A 21,748-nucleotide genomic window follows, 5' to 3' on the forward strand; every position below is an offset into this window, starting at 1 on the left:
TTCAGTGGAGATGGTAGTACCAGTGCAGGGCAATATAATAGAAAGCTTTGAAAGCTAGCTGTAAAAATCAAAGGAGATGCTATCTGAATGAAGGGAAACATACACTTTAAACTAGCCAGAATCAAGCTAACTCAAATGTAACAACACAACTGCTTGGGTAATTCACCTATATCTGAACTAGCAAGTCTCCCTTTGCAATCAGTGACAAACAATAGGCACAGCTGACCTACTTTAGATGCATTTTCTTTAAACCAACCAAAGGAAGTCTAATTAGCTTCTTCTCATGTGGAAATCTCCACACTGATGATGCTCAGCCTGCTGTGGTTTGGTTGCCTTACACAGGCATCCCATTACCCAGCTGCAAGGGTTGCAGGCCTAGGTGCCCCTAGGTCAGCACAGCCACAGCTGTGTCAGCACAGTGTGCACCTGGGCCAAGGAGGTCTTATGAGGTTCAGCCTGCCTTCATTGCTGACATAGGCATGCCAGTGATATCTGCTAAATGCTGATTTTTTTTTTTTTCTGTGAGTATTTGGTTGGAGATTATTTCCAAATGCAAACACATTGTAGGCAGTAAAGACCAGGAATTTTTTTGGAAAGGAATCCTACTGTTCTGAAGAAAACAGAGAAAACTGGAATATCATCAAATGTACAGTAGACGACTGCTTTCTCAGAGCTTTTCATCTAATGTTCTAATTTCCAATAAATAATAAATAAAAATACCAGGAGATATCCAAGCAGGAAAACATCTTTATTTTTAGGAAGGGCAGTAGGGTATTTATTCAAGTTGGCCTACACAAACAATCTTCTAAAAGGCCCCCGTACTGTGTCTGCCAATTCCAAATATTGTATATTAAAAATAAACAAACATAAGCAACTATGTTTGGGTTGGGTTGATCCCCAGCGAACAAATGGCTGTTGTTTCTGTGGCAATGCCATGTATTTCAGCAGACTGGTCATTTCCATAGACCTCCAGATTTTAAAATGAGTGGAGGATTTTTAGAGTATTCATTCAGCCCTGCATAGCAAAAGATCCTGAGTTTCAGGGAATTAATATTATGTTGAATCCTAAACTTCTGTTAGGCTAAACCATACCTCCCAGAAAAACATTACATCTTGATGTGAAGCTATCAAGAAGGGAAGAATCTATTGCTCTATTCAATGTGTCTAATTCTTTCAATCAATATAATGAAAACTTGTGCTTTACTAGTCATGTCTGCCTTTGACAGTTATCAGTGGCTAAGATGAAGCCTGGTATATTACAAGAGTAACATTTTTCTGTTTCTTTTCCCTGTTCCCTGGTTTCAGAGGTGAGGCTCGATAATGGAAGGTTTCTTTTTTTTTTTTTTTTTTCTTCTTTTCTTATACTCAGTGCAGTGAGAACTTTGAGGGTTGCATGGATCACCCTTGATCAATCTATGTCAAGTGATACTATTACACAAATAATTCACAGTATGTGTCATAATTCTCCATATATATGTTTCTATAAGTAGGCAACTTATTATATCACCTGTCACAGTTCTCAGACTTGAACTTTCAAGAATATGTGTTCTGACAACATTTTTACAGAACAGCTCAGTCTGCAGAAAAATGGAAACTCTAATGCACAAAAAGTCTTCCAAACTAAAATTACATCTCCAATGTGCTTGTTGAAACATCAAGATAAAACAGGTGAATAAGCTGTGGTATGTAGACTCAGCCACAATATCTGTGTATGTCCTTGAACATCACCAGATGACCGCTAATAAGAATTAATTTAATTCTATTTCAGTGAAGGTGAAAATAAAATAGTTTTGCAAAGTGCTAAGAGCATGCTCAGGAGCAGTCACCATGGATTGACTAGCACATCTTAATTTATGCTACAAACAGTTCTCTACCCTTTTAACATACAAAGAAATACAGTGAAGCCATTGCCAGAAATGAAAAAACCTTCATTTTTGCCTCACAGAATCAAAAATCACAGAAAATACAGGTGTTTACAACAGAAGTTATTTGTGTTTTCACGTTTGGGATATTAGTTAATCCAGCTAATTTTAATTTAATCACCAGATTCTGAATCTAACAATTTAAATGTGACCAGTTTGCATTCACTTTCACTACCATGAATTGACTTTTAAAGTGAAAATCTGCTAAGCAACACCATGATGTTTGATCCTTGCCCACCTATCTGAACATCTGTGCAGCCCAGTGACGATCTTTCCCAGCCCTGGAGGAAAGCACACCTTTTGACTCTTTCTATAGTACCAAGGCAATAAATGCACAAAGCCAGCTACAGCTAAGTCTCACAGGACACTAAACATAGTAGTGACATGGCAGCTAATGTGCCCTGACTGCTACACAGGTGCCATTCTTCAGTTTCAGTTCCCCAAGTGCCCTATCTGCCTCCTCTTTTACAACAATCCTGGAAGCAAACACCATCTTTTTCTTCTGGATTTGTTCTGTGCCAAATCCAATGAGGTCTCTGGTACAAGACTGAAAGTCATGAGTATACGGAATATAACAAAGGCTGAAGTTATATAATGTAGACCATTTAGCCAGGAATCCACATCTCCAGCACTCAAGAGAAAACTCTGGAAATAACAAATACTGGTGAGGATCCAAGAGAGACTTTTATTGCCAAAGAAAGAGACCCTTTGTGCTTTATATATTCACAGGAAAGTCATAAGTTCCAGTACTAACTAAAGAAACATGCTATGTTTTTTTACTGTTAGATGACAGAGTCAATGGCTACATCTGAATTACTTAATAAAGCAGTCTGGGGACCTCCTTGTCCAGTAGCATAACACAGCCCATACCCACAGACTTAAACTCTGTATTTGCCATAAGCCAGTGCCTGAAACCATGCCTTGCCCTTCTTTAGTAGTCTAACATGGATGAAACCACAGAGAACACTCAGTGCATGTCACAGCACTTTTCTTTTGGGAAAAGCAAGCCAAAAGAGAGGGTATCACAACAAACAGACCTACTCCAGCATAGCTGCTATCTGGCAGCAGGAAAGGAATGGGGAATCGAGACCAAGAGCAGCTGCAATCAAATTGGCGAAACTGTTTGAACATATATGGCAATAAATTCATATCCTATGTATCTGGACTGCCATCTTCAGTCCCAGCCTACACTCATACCATCAGGAAGGCCTAAAGCAACAGAACATGGCTACAGGCTCCACAGCACTTGCAGCACCACAGCTGGTTCTTGTTTGTAAGAAATGTAATAACTAAAGCCAGATGCAAGGAAAAAAAGAAAATTAAATGCACTATGGGGTATAGAAGATTTTCAAGGGCTCAGCAAGATCCACATTAGATGGGACTTTTCAGTTTGAATTGGAATAGACATTGTCCCGTGGGCAAAAAAAAAAAAAAAAAAAAAAAAGAATTGTGAAGGTGTAATTGCTAATGCAGACCTAGCTTTTCTGGCCTACTAATTGTCTTCAGAAACAGCCAGTGGATGGAAATGTTCCTCGCTCAGTTGCCTACATAACGGTTTTTTACAGGGAGGTATTTCCATTTTTGTTCCAGACCTGTTTGTGCTTTGCATGCCATTATTTTCTGCTCCCAGAACATTTGGCCATTTGAATCCCTCAATTAGCTCAACACTCTGACACTTCTTTTTATAAATACAGCGTTGGCTCACACCCTGGAACAACTAACAGATCACTCCATTATCACTGGTAGGGCAAGGAGCAACACAAACATATCAGAATAATTGAGATTGCCTGAGAAAATTTCTGAAACTCAAGAAAACAATCTGCATCCAATTTTCATCTCATTCCCATCTCCCTCATAGCACTCATTGTCAATACCTCATTTCTGGTTTAAATTGATGCAACCCAGAGTTTAAAATATCAGTTCCCAAGCTATTGTGATGAACTGAATAGTTCTGAGAAGATGATGTTAACAGAAATTACCCAAGTGACTTAGGCACCTGCATCTCATCTTCAAGTGTCTCTGACAGCCATGATAGCAGACACTCCAGGTTGGGACAGATGTCTCTGGGGGCTGAGAAGTACTGTAGTGTCCACTCAGAGTAGGAGGTAAATTGTTTCCCAGTATGCTATTTCAACAACTATGCAACCAGGCCCATGCAGCTGGTTCCAGTGACACTGTGCTGTCCTGCACCTAACTTGCTTATTCTGGGTGAGAGAACTGGCTGCAAGGCAGACTTACCCCAGCTGAAGTTTAAAGCAAATAATATTTATGGCCATATGAAGAATTTGTTTAGACATCTTTGCGCAAAGACATACATTTCCATCATCCATATTCACCATCCTATGTCAGAAACAATTCTGCTTAGACCTGCAGAGCCAGGCTTCAGGCTCTCATGGATCATCTAGGACCAACCACCAGTTGCAGGGCATCAGAGAACATAGCATGCCTTAAAATTGTATGGATAAAGAGAAATATTGCCAAGAAAGACACTGGGAAAAGAATCTGTTTTCAATTTAGAAAATAATTGTCTGCCTTCCACAGTGTGTGGCGTAATCATTCAGCTGAAATCCTTAGTCTGGTGGGAGTCAGTCTACAGTTCTAAGACTAAGACTAAACAACTGAAAGAAACAAGCAGCACTAACGGATAGTATTTCTGCTGTTCCAAAGTGGTGAGGTGAAGGCTTTTCCTCCCGGGAGCTATTATCTATGAAAGTGTTTCCAGAGCAAAGCAGATAAAATATTGTGTGTAAGAACATTAAAGGCAACTGAGTTCTCCATTTATGTCCATCTCAGATCCTTGGAGCTCTCTGGGATAAGACCAGACTAATGATTCATTTGTAAGCCTCATTCTTAAATCTTGTTAGTCATCTTATAACATATGTTATTTCCTAAACAAGAAGCTCATCCGACTGGATAAAAGGATCCATCCACCCTTGAGAATGGAAGCTAACACACAAATGAACCTCAGCTTTTGGTATCCGGTGCTCCATATTGTGTCTATAGCACCAGGCAGACATCCAAGATCCCAGGCCCCAGAAGCAATTCAGCTGTAGCACTGTGCCAGGGTTAGCTCCAGCCACCAGTAGAACAGGGAGCAATACCGCATTCAGGCTGGCTTCCAAGCCAGTGGAGGAATCACCATCCTGCACCCACGCTGTAGTCCTGGTGTTCACATCGTACTCAAAGTGGGCATGAGAAGAGATTATTAGGCCAGTGCGGGAATAAGTGACATCAGGGACCAGGGAATACAGAAAGTACTGTAGAGTCAGCTACAAAAAAATATTTCAGGAGAGCCTGGTGTATCTCAGGCTCTTACTGTCACGTCAGGGACGGTCTTCTTCAGTACCAGTTAAAAGAAGGTGGGGCAAGTAATTTCTGAAGATCTCAGTAATATTCTCATCAGCTCTGCAACAACGTTACAACAGTTATGCAGTGGTAATAGCATTAAGATCCAAAACTGTATGAATCTGTGTGGATTTGACATCACCCATATAATGTAGGGAGGTTGCTATACAAGGTGAGCAGGCACTGTCTGAGCAGCAGAGGTTACTCCCAAGAGCAGCTCGTGCACGTCTCACCAGCTGCACAATGAGGTGTAATGTCCTCTGCGGAGAACAAGTTTCACATAAAAGACCACACAAAAGCAATCCTCTTTCATTTTCTTCTTATCTTCCAGTCTTAGAGTGGCATCTTAATAGCACTGTGTTTCTGACTGCTTACGCTATTGCTGTAATTAGTGTTTAAAAGAAGTCAATTTAGATATTTACAATCTTCTGTTTTATTTTGATAAACACCGTTATGTTAACTGATACACGCTAGGCACAGCCACATCTTCAAGAAAAAAAAACAGGGAAATCTTAGCTTTCATGCAATCTCTCCCATTTATTTATTGTATCTCATGAAGAATGACTGAAGAACTGTTCTATCTCCCAGGGACTTATATAGTGTTGGCACATCTCACCAGTCTTACAGTCAGATAGCATCTCACAAAGCCCACCAGCTTTCACTCAGAAGGACACTGATCTTTATAGATATGGCTCTGCCTTCTCAGAGCTCTTCATTCAAAGCTCATTAAAGCCAATATGTAGTCTGCTTTTAGTAAGCTTTTTAAGGCTTTTCAAAGTAAAACGTATACCTTCTTTACTCAATAACAGTCATCACTTCTAGCTGACCCATCATCTAGAACAAAATGCAGTTTATTGTCCCCACTGCTATAGGCACCCACTGCTCACCAGGGGCCAGACACAGGCAGGGATGCTGGCAGCTTGAACACCACAAAGCAATTTGCAAGCACCAGGGCAGAGAACAATGGAACAGACTGGAGGTCAGCAGTGTGTGTGGTCTTCTGCGAAAGGGCTGTGCAATATACTTGGAGGAAACCTGGTGGTTGCAATTCTTGCTTGCTTCTGCATCTTGCTTTCTCCTGCCAAACCTAACCCTCAGAATACATCTGCATAGGGGATAATTTATTTTTATTTTCTCATTGCAGGGATGCCAAGAAGGATTTTACCTTACCAGCTCAGGAAAATGCTCTCCTTGCAACTGTAATGGTAACGCAAACAGATGCCTTGATGGATCTGGAATCTGTGTGGTAAGGAATTCCTGTCTTCTTAGCCATTCCCTCACTGAATGACATCACACTTGGTTTTGGGTTTCTGCTGGTGATAACATGAGCCCTTTCACCCTTGCATAAGGCTTCACACAAAGGAAATATTTCCCAGGCAAACCCAAGAAACTGTGGGCCATGATCTGACTCTTCTATTAACGGCAGTGCTCAGTTTCAGTACATAGCAAAAACAGTGTCTGTCCCACAAGAGTTTTTTTGCTGAAGGTCAATCATAAGCAGGACCAACATCAAAACATTAATAAGATTATCTTAGCCATATTTCATTCTCACTTGCTTAGGTTATCCCTGCAGATTCCACTTTCTGCATGTAGTATTTGCAGGAATCAGTATGCTGGGGAAAAATTGCAGTCCTAAGAAATATAGAAAGAGTTTTGTATTCCTCAGAGGAAAATGCATAAATTCAAATACACTTCATTCTCCCTTTTATGAATACAATACTGTATATCATACAAATAATTTACAGTGGCAAGTAACCTTTGTGAATGTATATACATGTGTTATCCATAGTAATTCTACTGCATGGCAGCCTCCTGCTGTGAAGGAACAACATGAGGAGGTTGAAATAATACACCAAGCAAAGAAGATGCTGAACTCCAAGGTAGTATTACAATTTCACATATGTTCAGGCGTACTCATTATCAGCTCATACAGAAAGCTGTGAGTTAGCATTAGTAGTTGATGACTTGTAGCTCCAGAACAAAATTCAAGGCAGTAAAACTAACCCCAATTACTAATGGGTAATTTGAGCAGTAATACACTAGAGAAAGGATGGAAGTTAACACTGTAATGTATCTGAACAGCATAGCAAGAGCGAATGCTAGTGTTCGCTTTACAGTCTTGTATAGAGCCCAGAGCTCCTGGTTTTGCAATGGACTCACTGTACTACTTTTGACAAGTCATAAACCTTTGCCCTCCATTTGTCTCTTCGTAAAATGACCTTATAATATTCACATACTTTGCATTGTTGCAGCCTCTGTCTAGTTTTCAGTTATATATAATTCCATGCTCCATGGCATATTTCCCATTCCATTCCCACAGGAGGAACACGGTGCAGCTGTTCAGCCCAAGAACAATTATTATGGTTTGATCACTGTAGCACGCATAGGATTGGTTAGTTTTTGCAGAATACATATTGACTTAGTGGATTAATATTACATTTTTAAAAATAATTTTACACTGTAAAGCATTCCCAGCTATTCTCTATCACATGGACATGGTTTTTGGTCATGAGACAATGAGAAGAGGAAATTTCCAATGGAGGAGTTGGGAACAAGAATAAGAGCTTTTCAAATGTCTGATTTTCATGATTCTGTTGACCAGAGAATTTTTGGAGTAGAATATATGTGATAGGAAAGTGGTTATATCCTCAGTTTACAAACACAGCAGAAGACTTGCTTCCTGTCTTCTACAAAAATGAGGCCATTGTCAAGAGCTGAAGAGAAAAAAAAAAAAAAAAAGGAAAAAGAAATGTTGCTGTGTTAGCAGAAAATAATCTGAAAGGGTATGTGCATTTGTGACTGATGTCCCTCTGGGATACTAAATTCCATGAAGTGATGAGGTAGTAAGAAGAAAACTAAGAGCTAAAGCCTGGTTTACTGCTTGAGTTCAAATAAACTGTTTGAAGGCTGGTCTGAATGATTTAGTAAGTCATTACGCTCAGGCCATTTACTTCTCAATAAAGATGAATAGAAAAACAGCTTAAGCAAAATAAGAGTCAAATGGAAAGGGAAAGAGAGTGATGCAAGGACAGAGTAGAACGAAAAGGAGCTTAAATGGTACGATAGCTGAAAACAGAATCAGAGATGCCCATGGAGACTGCAACAACAGGAATTTTCTGAGGATGCAGAAAGCTCCAGAGAACAACTTCCATCTCCTAACTGGTGAAACTGGTAAACCACAAAGTGCGACTCAGAAAGTTGTGGAGAATAAATGTTTAAAGAAAGAAAGATAATTTGGAAAAGCAGCAGGCAGAACTAGGTTAGAGGAATACATGTGAGTAATTTGAGAAAAGGAGCCTCTATTGTTAAGACTCTGATTTTGTCAGAATCAGTGAAAAAAGCAGCTTTCCCTAAGGACCATTCTGGAGAAATACAGGCATGGATCTGATCAAGGTATTCTAGGGGATGAGGCTGGGACAGAGAGGAGTAGATATCTGCATGACTGCGAATTTCTGGGAACTGATAGAACTGGTATTGAGAGTTCATTGGCTTCCCCTCCTCAAACTTTTAGGAAATTATTCCATAAAAATTGCAGTGGTCACCACCACACTTGATAGTAAGATATAAGACTCTCTGCATTCAGTTAGTTTTTGAAAGATTGATAAAAACAAAATGGAAAGAGAGAGAGAAACATTCTGTACATTTCCTTTATTGTTGTTGTCATCCTGCATTTATATCCATACAAATCTGTTGTGTCCCTGCTTCTGATACGCAACTCTGTTCTGAAGTTTTATCACTGGAACCTCAGGTTATCCTAACACTGAGTTACAGACGTTTTACTGAACATCCTTACCAGAAGATCTTTAGAAGAACTGATATTCAGCAAAGCTGAAAGATTCTACATTTGCATGTTTATTCACACAGTAGAATTATTTAAATATGAAAAACATATATGTACTTTAACTGCTAACAATGATGGAAGACAACAACAAAGTAATTGTAACATAGTATTCAACTTTGGTGAATATTTTTTGCAGTTTAACTTATAAGTTGTAAGACCTGAATAAATGAACAAGTCTCAGGCAGTATGAAAATGAAAAAGCACTCTACTTTAAAAGGAATGAAATGCAAGGGCCAGATTCCACACAATGCTCTAAGACCTTCATATTATGCAAATACGTATGCAGTTCTCACTGTATACAAATTAATGAAATTTCATTGTCCTTTGCTCTGAATTTGAAATCAAATAAAATTAAATCCCTATCAGTGATATGTTATGATAAAGTACTTGCGTCCTTAATTTTGCTGACATAAATATCTAACTTCTGCTCCTGTTTTAAAACTTCTCTCAGATTATTCACAGAGTGTAAATCAAACCCATGAGTCTCTAAAAGCTTATAAAATGACACAATCAATAAATCAACAATCTCATTAGGTAACCAGACAGAAGAAATTAGTGCAAAGAGAGCCATTATTGCATAGATGTCCACATAAAACTGGTACAGAAATCAATCATGTGGTCCTGTGATTATAAATGAAGAGCCAGTCAGTCCATTTTTTTAGTGCAGAAAATCACCCAAGTATTAGAAAAGCAGTCAGCATAGCATAAACTCCATTTATGATATAATACATTACAGATGTCAAATAGTGCTTCATTTCAAATACATTATCTGGTGATGCGTATAAGGCCAATAGAGGAAGAAATACATTTTTGATGCTGATGTTATAGTTTGATAATTTAATGTAACCTTTTCAGTCCTAGCTAAAAGAAGAAAAGGAAGGCACTTGTAGGACCCTGTAGCTTTTCAGGTTGGAAACATGCGTTTATATGATATTAATTGGATGAAACTATTAATTGGATGAAACTATAATAGCAAAAAGTGGCAGTCTCCACATAGAGTGGTATCCATTTCTTCTGCATAAAGCCTAAGCAATTAGGTTTTGTTACCAATAAAATATGAAAATGCAAAGTGATTTTTTTTACCTCCATTACTAATCCCAGATCCTATAACACCAGCAATCCACAGCCAAGTTATTTCTTTAGAGTGCTTCTGTTGAAGCCATGGAAGTATGCTTCAAATTCAGCCATGGAAGTATGCTTCAAATGACTTCCAAATGCCAGGCTGAGAGAGCTGGGGCTGCTCATCCTGGAAAAGAGAAGGCTACAAGATGATCTGATAGTGACCTTTCAGTATCTAATGAGGGGCTGTAAGAAAGCAAGGGACAGATTCTTAAGTAAGGTCTGTGGTGATAGGATAAGGGGAAATTGTTTCAAACTTAAAAAGGTCCAGAGAAGAGGTGGAAGCCCTACTCTTGGAGACATTCAAGGCCAGGCTGGACCAGGCTCTGACCAACTTAGAGCTCTGAGCAATCTTGCTCTGAGGTATCCTTGTTTATTGTGGGGGAGTTGGACTAGATGAGCTTTAAAGGCCCCTTCCAACTCTAAGGATTCTATGATTCTGTGATGACTTTGTAACTGAGCAGAATGTCACAGCTGATTGGAATTGAGTGCACTCTCAGCAAGTTTTCTGATGACACCAAGCTGAGTGGTGCAGTTGGCACAGTGGAAGGGATGCCATTCAGAGGAACTTCAACAGACTTGAAAGGTGGGCCCGGGTGAATCTAATGAGGTTCAACACAGCTAAGTGCAAGATTTTGCACTTGGGCCAGAGGAATCCCAGGCATCTATACAAACTGGAAGGAGCAGTCCGTGAGAGCAGCCCTGCAGAGAAGGACCTGGGGGTCTTAATAGATGAAAAACTTAACATGAGCCAGCAGTATGCTCTTGCAGCTCAGAATGCAAATGGTATCCTGGGCTCCATCAGAAGAGGGGTGCCCACCAGTGACAGGGAGTCCTGTTCCTCTCTACTCTGCCCTTGTGAGGCCCCATTTGGAGTATTGTGTCCAGGTCTGGAGCCCCAAGTACAAGAAAGACAGGGAGCTGTTGGAGAAGGTCCAGAGGAGAGCCACAAAGATGATCAGAGGGCTGGAGCACCTCCCCTACAAAGACAGGCTGAGGGAGCTGGGTTTGTTCAGCCTGGAGAAAAGAAGGCTGTGGGGTGATCTCATTGCAGCCTTTCAGTACCTAAAGGAAGCCTATAAACAGGAGGGGAATCAACTCTTTGAAAGAGTAGATAACAGCAGGACAAGGGGAAGTGGTTTTAAGTTGAAGGAGCAATGATTTAGGTTGGATTTCAGGGGGAAGTTCTTTACAGAGAGAGTGGTGAGATGCTAGAACAGGCTGCCCAGAGAGGTTGTGGATGCCCCATCCCTGGAGGTGTTCAAGCCCACATTGGATGGGGCCCTGGGCAACCTGGTCTAGTATTAAATGGGGAGGTTGGTGGCCCTGCATGTGGCAGGGGGGTTGGAGATTCATGAACCTTGAGGTCCCTTGTAACCTGGGCCATTTTGTGATTCTGTGATTCTGTGACTGTCATCTCTGAAGTGAGTAGTATATATACTATGTGCAAGAATAAGGATTTACTATACTAAAAAAAAATATTGCATAGGCTATTAAGGAAGTCACTTGAGATGACTGCACAGTATTGCACGGTAACTTTGATGAGCATGAAATGGACTGGAAATCTGCAAGGGTTAAGAAATTACAAAGATGGATATACAGACAAAATTTTTGTTGGACTGAGTTATCAGTATGCTTTCTGTGATTATTTCTACTAATGGATGGTAAGTATTATTGTATGGCTAGATCTTCATAAAGGTACATGGATCAGAAAGAGCAAGGCTGGAGAGAACATTATAGCAGAAGATGCAGTATCAGCTTGTTGGTACCTACCTAAAAATCTCAAAGTGCTTTGTTATTGTCTGTTCCATATATTTTATCTGTATGTATTGATGGCAGCCAAAGACTACATGAAAATAGATAGATAGATAGATAGATACATACATACATACATACATACATACACAGATACATAGATACATAAATGATACAACTTACAGGGGAATAAGTATAAAGGATCATAGCAATGGAGAGTATATATTCACTGATATCCCTTCCAGACATTTATGGAATTTTTGACAATTGAATGTATTGTCATGTAAGTGATTTGTGTTTTAGTGTTTGGGTTTACAGTTGAGTGGAAAAGTTGGAACTGATTTGGCAGTTCTGCCCAAGAGGATAACATGTTCCACATGGCTGCCAAGGCAGGTCTGGAGAACTGCCAGCGGATCTAAAATCATCCATCAAACATGAGCACAAAGCAGCAGAGAGCTAGCACAAGTCTTCAGATTATTAGGTACTCCAGGCTCCATGAAGAGCCTTGCAGCTCTTACAGTTAATTATTTCCTTCTTTAATGATAGACTACATCTTTAAGTGCCTGAGATGATGCATGTTTGGAAAGCCAAAGAGAACTACAGCAGTCAAAATGGCTGTCAAAATACAGCCATTGTCCAGAGTGCTTTCATACTCATTAGTTGTCAGAAATGCCACAGGTAATAGTCTCAGTGCCCCAGATGTAGATGTTTCCCTTCCTCCTGGCTCTCTTTTAACAGAGAATATTTGTTGTCTTTACAGTTTTACTACTGCAGACTTGCAACAGTACCACTAACATGTGAGCACTTTGTTTTCTTTTCCTGCACAGCTTCTACAAGAGTCTGGTAGTAAGCCAGACCAAGGCTGCAAGGAACACTGTCCTTGCTTACATGCCAGTTCAGCAGCACTTCCCACACTAAGCCAAGACAAGTAGTGGAAGGAAAAAGTAGAGGGTCAGGTGTTTTGGCAAGACATCCCTACAAGTTCTACAAACAAAAAACTTTGACACTGATTGGATACCTTGACTGAAATCAGATCAGGAACTGGGTTTTGTTGCTATTCTCAGTTTTCAGTTGTCTTTACTTTAGTAGAGCTGCACGATATTTAGTATTTCATTCTAGTCCCCATCACTTTCATACCAAACTATCAAACTCCTACAGCTAACACTGCAGCTCATCCACAATTGCTGGAAAGAGAAGGATGAAATCATAAAGATGAAAAAGATAAAACATAAATGCCACAGCTTTCAAGTCATTATGCTAAAGTAATTTTTTTACTATTATTTTGGGACAGCAATGAGTTTTGGCATTCTGGTGTGGGCAACACTATACAGATCTGTAACCTCAGATAGGAGGGCATCTCCCATATTTGGAAAAGTTTAAACCTAAATCCAGATATCAGGCCAATCTCTACTGGCCTAGCAACAAATACAGAGTGCACAACAATGTAAGCCACTTTCATTACTCTGCTTTAACAAGTGCTCCATTTATAACTATTGCAAGACTACCTCAAAGAATAATCATTAAAAAAAAAAAAAAAAAAAAAAAAGCCAGTTCCTGCTATCTGGTAACAGTGACTGTTTTAAGCTGCAAATTAATATTCAGAATTTCCAAGCAAGGTTTGAGGACACTTCCAGATTTCACAAATAATATTTCAGAGATGGGATTTTGTTTTATTTTACTTTTTTTTGTTTGTTTGTTCACTTTATTAGCCTCCCTAGGAGCAGTGCTGGCCTGTTAACTTTTGTTGCCCTGTAAAGACTCAATACCACCCAGCATTAGGTGCCTAATATCATTCTGTGGTGGATCCTGTCTTTTTCCTTTAACTCTAGAGGAGAAGTAGAAAATTTGTTGGCTATTTTATTTACCTGTGGAAGTGGTACATCCTGCTTAAATTGCACTGGAATAAACTGGGGAAATAACCTCCTCAAAGTAATTGTCTAAATGGTACATTTAATGAAGCCACTGCCTTTGAGACAATTAAAAAGAGCTCAGTTTTCTTCAGGATCTTAATTTAAGTTGGGGCAGATTCTACTGTTTTTAGTAATATCGATTGGCAGAAAAGTATGTTTGTGTCTTGCTGGGACAAATTAGAATTTTATTTGTCACTGTACCATTGCCTGAAAAGGATGAGGAAATTCATTATTATTTGTGCACAAGCATTATTCCAGAGCAGAACTACATCACACTAAGTGCTCTCTGATCTCAGAACAGCAATTCCAGCTTTGCTTTCCAAGCAGATGAACACAGGAGCTCAGTGCCAACAGCAACTCCAAAATGGCTTCGTACAGCACCTTTTCATGTGCAGATGTGTGAAGTATAGATGGTTACAGTAGGGGCCAGAGGTAGAAATGCTCATCCTGATTGACTTACTCCATGAGATCAGAGTAGCTCAACCAGTGGAGGCATTTTCTAACAGGAAAATGCACTTCAGCCAATCATCATAGTACAGTTTGCTGTTGGTGTAATGATGGTGAATGATGGTAGGCTGTAACCTCACATAGAAGCTTTCAGAAGCCAGGCTGCAATTACGTTGGATTACTTTCTCTGAAACTGAATTGCCCATGAAGACAGGACACTTCAGCCTATTTTTGTTGTATGAAAATAAAGGCTGTACTAACATGGGCATCTGGAAAGAATTCAGCTTAGAATTTTAACTTAATGTAAATTTAAAACATAGTTTTAAAAAATAGTTTACGAATCCCAGAGCATTTTAAAGAGTGTTGCAATATTTTTCACCTCATGGCTGTGTCTCTTTTTTTGAACTGTTTCATGTCTCACTCTGTTCTGTACAAAGATAGGCAGCAATTTTCTGTTAGCTTCAGTGCTTGATTTCCTAAGAGACATATCTAATGACTATTTCTAGAGATCTTTACTTCAGTCTTCCTTGCTGTTGATAGGAAACCTATATATACACAGGCATAGAGTTTCATCATTTGTAAAAGTAGACACCAATATCACTAAACATGTTTCTACAAATTTATAAATGCCTTTGAAAGAACCACTGACACAGGAAAGGCTGTGAACAATCACATACAGTCAACTTCATGACACCTACTGTAAATGATGGCTTTCATTCTAAAGCAGGTATGAATACTGGGACAATGAGTACCCCTTGTAACTCTTAGAGCAAAGCACTTCTTTAAGATCCAGTTTCTCAAAGGAGGCTATAAATGGAATTCTATTTTTTTCTTCCATGATTATTTCTCTGTTAGAAGTAACTGGTTCAGCAATGAAACATTTTTTCAGACTACCAAACTGGTGCCCCTCAGCACTGAGAATCCCTCGTGAGCTATAGGGAGGGTGTCCTGCCTGCCTCAGAGATGTCTCACAGGCTTACTATAGACAGCAGCTTTGTTGGAGATGCCAAGCTAACTCAATGTAAAGTATATAAGGACATTTTTTTTTTCACTGTAAAAATGTAATTCCAAATACCCACAAAAGTGCTGATTTGTTAAATAAGATAAAGCCACTTTTACATAATCACTAACTAGAGAAAAACCACAGACATGCCTCCAGCATTTAGCAACCAGAGCCTTTTGGGTAAGAGGGCCTTTTAGCATTTCCCTTCAGTTTAGAAGATAAAAAGTACTGCAAATGTACAGAGCAGCATCAGCTACCCTGCAGCCCTGCTATGTTCCTTACAATAGAATCTGTGTTTTGGAAACCAGTAATGGATTTATTCTGCTAATGCCCCAGTGTTGTTTGGGGAGTTGAGGCCAAAAGAGGTGACATGAATGGCTCCGAGCAAAAACGAAGAGCATGATGAAAATGAATGCAGCCCACCTGAGGCCACTTCCAGCACTTTAGATACAAGATTTTTATTTCTCTTTGAGCTCTCAGTTCCTATGCTCTCATCTCTTTCTTGCAATATATCAAAATTGCATTTGCATTGAAGAAGGACAAATGCAAACTATTTTTAACATGGTGCTCACCTTCTGCTTCCTCCTGGTTCACACTGCATGCTGCAGTGGCCACGCAGTGTCTGTGCTCCCACAAGAGGAGAGAGCAAGGGCCAGACATCTCTCAGGGGTTGCCCATAGCTTTGTCTTCATTTATTCTTCTCAGCTTCTCTTCTCTCACCAGGCTTCTTTCCTTCCCCTCCTCAGAATCAAATGTCTATCATCTTAGAGCCATCTTGTTAACAGTACTTTCTGTTTTTGTGCATACTAAATACTCTCTTTACAGCAAATATTACTATGAAAAAAAAAACACATTTTGTTCTGCAGCTATTGGTGTCTAATATATCTAAAGACCCATGGAGAAAGAGATTTACTTTTTTTTTGTTTTCCTTATCATATTCCACCTGCTGTAGAGCTCTCTGGCCAAATCACAGCTTTGTAGAAATAAATAGTTGCTGTTGCAATGGGTTCTGCAAAGAACTACAAAGAAAAAAAGCAATAACATACGCAAAGTCTCTCTGAATCAAAAAGAATCTGAACTAAATTAATGAGACGTAGAGACATTTATGCGATTCAAATGAGGAAGACTGGCGAAAAAAACCATATGATATGCTTTGTCCTCTGACAAGGATAACTGTCTTTTACTAAAATGATACATTTTCAATGGAGATAGATGATAAGTGCACAAAGATGTATGAAAACAACCCATCAGTGTTGCCAGGAGAAAACTCCACCACTAAACTAAACTCATAGGATTTAGATACAAAACTCATTTAGCAATGCAAGCAGAAGAGAAACATAACTATTTGTTTTCGTTAAATATCTTCCCTAATCTCATTCCTCTCTCCTCATCTCTTTTCTTTAAAGAACACACTGTAGTTGGAGTAGAAAATGAGGTTCAGATTTGTAGTATCTTGGCTTAACAGAAAATCAGTGATCAAAACCCACCCCCCAGTGCTACTGAAGGAGTTCTGGCACAGACAGCAAAAAGTAAAGGCTCACCAGCATTCCTGAAACCCAACACATAACTTCCCACTTCTTCCAGGCACTGCCAGCTGCTGACAGCTAAGAGATGTCTGATGGGATTAAACATCTACCAGAGGAGAAGCTGGGGCACCATGGTCATTTCCCAGCACCTATGCGAACTCTGAACGCAACATAGGCATTTGCAGGGCCTAAGCAAAGTTTTCTGAGCCCATATTGGGACTCCAGTGGTGGCAAAAGGACCTCTTGTTAGGGGACAACCCATTAACCTGGCCTGTTTCTGATGTCTCTTTGCTTCATACTTTACCAGTATCCACAGTTGCTGTAATAGGGAACGTTACGGAGTATGAATATCCATTAATTTCTCCTAAAAATTTTCACTCTTGCAAATATTGTCATCTCCTGGCAGCAGGTTGGAGAAGTTTCTTATCTTCTGTGTAAAGTATGTTTTAGAATACTTAAACTCCTAATGGTTTTATGTAGTTCTGTCATGGAGCTGGCTCTTTGCTATCTCAAGCTTGCATAGCTGTTTGCATCCATACTGTATCAGTACAAAATGTTGTCCCTGGAGAGTTCTTATCCAGGGACACTGCAAAAACCATTGAACTGCTGGAAGAAGGAAGAGCAATTCTGCACAGTTTTACTCTTTGAAAAACAATTCAGCAAGACAGCTAGTGTGTTTTTTAATCACTTCTGGGTGATTAATCAGCCTCTGGGTATTTTGCTGAAATGGAGAGAAGAGCATTACCACGTGCATAGGAGAAAGCCCTCATAACCTATCACATCTGAGTGTGTCCATTTCTCAATCAAATGATATAAAAATACATATTTGGGCCTGCAGAACTTCTGAATTCAATTTATAACTGCTTACAGATGAATTTGGCCTTTTGGGGGGATTGAAAATGTTATCTGAGAAGTGCAGTTTTGTACCTAGCAAAATGAAAAATTTTGAAAAATATTCTGTATACATTACCATAGCTTGATTTACTGTCATGGAACTCCAACAATATCAGCCAGTGGCCAGTTTTCCTCTGCGTGATGAAACGTTTCCTCAAAAACATCAAACTGTAGACAGGAAATTTGCTTACAGAGTGACATCTTGTACCATTGCTCTGTAGTTTATAAAAAGGCCATTGCAAATGCAGTTTGTCATGGGAAAGAAATGTGTTAGACCCCCGCTTCTTCCCTCCATTTAACAGACCTCCTTTAAGACCAAGAAGGTATAGTGATAAAACATCCCATCTCACTACAAAAATCATCAGAACCACACTGTGCTTTAGCCACCATTTGCCTGCAGATTCCCCTGATGCCCTTTTCCAGTTATCAGGTCTAAGAAGCAGCCTCGCTGCAACCTATATCTACACTGAAATCTGCTGACAGCATTTACCAGCAGATATTTTTCAAGTTGGTTTGGTAGCAGCAAATGAGATCTTTCCTGCTGGCACATACAACTCAAAGCTGTCAGCTACACCTGAGTGCCCATGACATCTCTGACAACAGCCAGTGCTGTTTCTGCTCCAGCACCCTGCACCCTGCACACACATGTATCTGTTTTGTCCTGTCATGTACCTTGCCAACACTTACTGACTGGCCAGTATAATCATATGGAGCGTTCTTATTTGCAGCAATAATAGTTACTATAGAGTTTAGCTTCACCCATCAATGCCTTGAAGGGTTAGGGTCTGGCATCAGCCCCTATTCTGCTTGCCCTTCAGATAAATGATTTCTTTCTGAATTAGGCAGCACCTTCATTTGACTTTCATTGCTCTCTCTTTTCACTGAAGGACTGCCAGAGAAACACAACGGGGGAACACTGTGAGCAATGTCCAGATGGCTTTGTTGGTGACGTTGTTGGAGGAGCACCCACATTCTGCCAGCCTTGCCCCTGCCCCCTGCCAGAAGCTGCCAAGTACGTAAAATAGTCTCTGCTTTGATTTGTGCTGGTCTGGGACCTTTGTAAGCTTGGGTAAGCATCCCTGCCTGTATGCAGCAGACAAAGCTTCTGCCCTTTCCAACTGAGAAAACTAAGAGCTGCTCCCATTTACTATCACAGAAAATAAAATAATAAAAAAAAAAAACAGTTTTTGACCTCTGGAGGGTAAAATCAATTAGGAGAAAGCATAGTTTGGCAGACTCCTGAGCTGAATCTGGGCAGAACTGAAAGGAAAGAGTGAGAGGACACTGTGACCAGTAACAGCACCATTTTAGTTGACACAGCTACAAGGGCAAAAAGCTCTGAAGCCTAAAAGAAAACCAAGACCAAGCTAAAGCCTCTAGGGTTATCCATTTTGTGTCTTCAGAAGAAACAAAAAACTGAAAACTGTGACCAATTAGTAGAAGCCTAGTGGCACATCAGTAAAGCATCTGAACAACATATTATTAGCTCCCTCTTGCTTGAGGTCTGTGCTACGTGAGAGGCATCCAAGCAAATTCCAGTGTACTGCACAGAGGAAATGCTACTAAATACTTGCCAACAGGTTGAAGCTATTTTTTACTGAGCTACCTACTCCCCTTGTGTTTTTTTCCCATTCCACTTGCAAGCAGAGCTCCTCAGCAAAGGGGATTTTTCTTATTGTGTTTGTTTACAGTTGCTATAGCATTTCTCATCCAGCCCCAAGGTGGGATGTGCCTCACTTTGCTCAGCTGCTCTGTGGCACAGGCTCAAAACAGCAACAGAGAGCAAAATCTCTCCAGCCAAACTCTGCAGATTAACTCCTGGCTTTCACAGTGAGCTGCAGACATGAGGAGGGTCACAGGGTGGAGAACAGCTATAGCTGAAAACCTGCAGCTTTTGACTGGGTTAGAAAGAAAACCCTCAAGAGACAGGGGGAAAACCTGGTTTTGCTTACATGAGTGAGCTCACAGACAAAACTTCCTGCTTCCTCCACTTTCAGCAGCAGAAGTAATGCCAGAAATAGGAGAACTCTAACAGTTGGAAGCACTGGTTTCTCCTTAGCAAAAGGAAGTGATTGTTTCTAACCTTCTGGGCACAAAGTGTGTAAGGAGAAGCACTGCCCACCACAGTCTATGGCAGCCCTAAGCCTTCAGCACACCTCCAGGCTGCCCTCTGTGCAGTGCCACTGGGTAGTGCATAGCCCACCTGCCTCACCAACCCCTGCCCACAACCTGCTGGGCTTCAGAGCCCCACAAATATGGGGAATCTAGGATTAAGGGAGCTCTGAACTCCAAAGTGCAACAGTGTAGGGTAGGGAAGAGAGAACAAAACTTGCCAGGAGTCGTCATGTGGATGATTCAAGAGCAACAGTATGTCAACTCTTTTAAATCTATCCCAGTAAAAATCCACTTCAATTTTTTAAGGTTTTCCTTGGAATCAAGTCCTGAAGGCAGTTGTTAAAAGAGTGTCCTGTCCCAATGTGACTTATGCCTGTATCTAAGTAACGTGCAGAAATTCCCTGCACAGCATCTTGCATGACAGAGACCTGGCCACAGCAATAGCCTTCAGCTGCATGTGGAACGCAGACAAATATTAATGACTGAGCAACATTCAGCCTTGCATAAGTAAATTCAAGGAATAACTACCCTTTCATATTCTTGTAATTTTCCTCCATTAATGCTAATCCATATACTGAGGCAAAACATAGTAACTCTACCAGAAATCAGAGAAGCATTAGAAGTCTCAAATAAAGAACATACAAAGGATATTGTTTTGTACCCTGTGTTGGAAATAACCAGTGAACCCATAATAGATGAAATGACCAAGTCTGTAAACTGACAGACTTATCAGACACATACTTGTTCTTGGGATTCATCTGTGTGTCTCCAGATTTTCTGGAAAGATCATGTTCATATCTGCCTTCCTGCAAACTTCTGGAGTCAACTACATGAAGCATAATGTCATCTCTTTGGAACACAAAAAGGGGATGGACATTGCTTCACATTCAGCAGATGTTACTTCTTTTTAAACCAGAGGGAATTTTATGAACCTTTTTTCTCCTAAAAGATCACAAAAATATAAAGCCTGAGGAAGCCTTCAGCCGTATTTCATAACTTAAATCCACAATGTGGTTTGTTCAACTACGTGAAGGAATTAGCTTCTGTTAAAGAAGAGGAATGCTGCCAAACTCATGATTTTCTCACCAAGTTCTCATAAAAGCCTTACTGAAGTTAATTTGTGAATTCTATGAGAAGGATCTCATTTTGTGTTCTCTCTGGTTATATGAAACGTTTTCAGACAACACCAACCCAGAAACACAGATGTATTTGACCCTGGACATCCCACCAGCTAAGAAATACTGCTGAGAATTGAAATTTTGCAGGAATTCTTGTTGCCCCTTAATACCACTAGTTCCTGGAAAAAGCTGTGTGTGATCATGCTCTTTCCCATCACTGAGAGTTTTGAAATCCTGTGCAGAAGGGATGAAAACTGCCACAGCTGCACAGCACAGCTTGGCATCACACTGAAACATGAGATGGACAAGAGGACAAAGACTTACAGTCATTCTTGATGCTGACATTTCTCAAGGGGCACGCAGTCATTTAGGAATTGGAGCTAGTACCGCTCAGGATGAGGTTAGCAGTAGGACTCACAACCTCTACTTTAGCAATCATAGTCCTACAGCTGGCAACTGCTGCCACTCAGAATGCTGGTTGCCTTCCAGTGCTGGCAGGAATTTGGACATGCAGATTGCAAACTAACTGAAAACATCTTTAGGACAGTATGCCTTATTACAGCAGATGTATTTAAGTCATGTACATCACTGTATTTGAAGCGAATGGGATTTGCACTTTCCAAATCTGGCTGCTGCTGCTCCTTGCATGTTCTATTTTGTTAAACAGTTGTTAAATCCTGAAAACATAGAAAAGCAAGAGATCCATGTTTTAGAATCTTAGCAATGGAAATTACTGCATAAGGCATTTCTGCA

General features: G+C 40.2%; 1 protein-coding gene across 2 annotated transcripts in view; it reads left to right on the forward strand.

The window, feature by feature from the left end:
- Positions 1 to 21,748, forward strand: part of LAMA4 (laminin subunit alpha 4) — a 99,640-nt gene that overhangs the window by 14,301 nt on the left and 63,591 nt on the right. For both annotated transcript variants that reach the window (XM_031611161.2, XM_031611162.2), the window contains exons 2-3: positions 6,412 to 6,513; positions 18,650 to 18,774. In XM_031611161.2, the coding sequence (XP_031467021.2) occupies positions 6,412 to 6,513; positions 18,650 to 18,774 (227 nt within the window). The remainder of the gene's footprint in view (positions 1 to 6,411; positions 6,514 to 18,649; positions 18,775 to 21,748) is intronic.

The sequence above is a fragment of the Phasianus colchicus genome, chromosome 2 (assembly GCF_987193195.1).
Source record: "Phasianus colchicus chromosome 2, bPhaCol1.hap1.1, whole genome shotgun sequence".
Classification (NCBI taxonomy): domain Eukaryota; kingdom Metazoa; phylum Chordata; class Aves; order Galliformes; family Phasianidae; genus Phasianus; species Phasianus colchicus.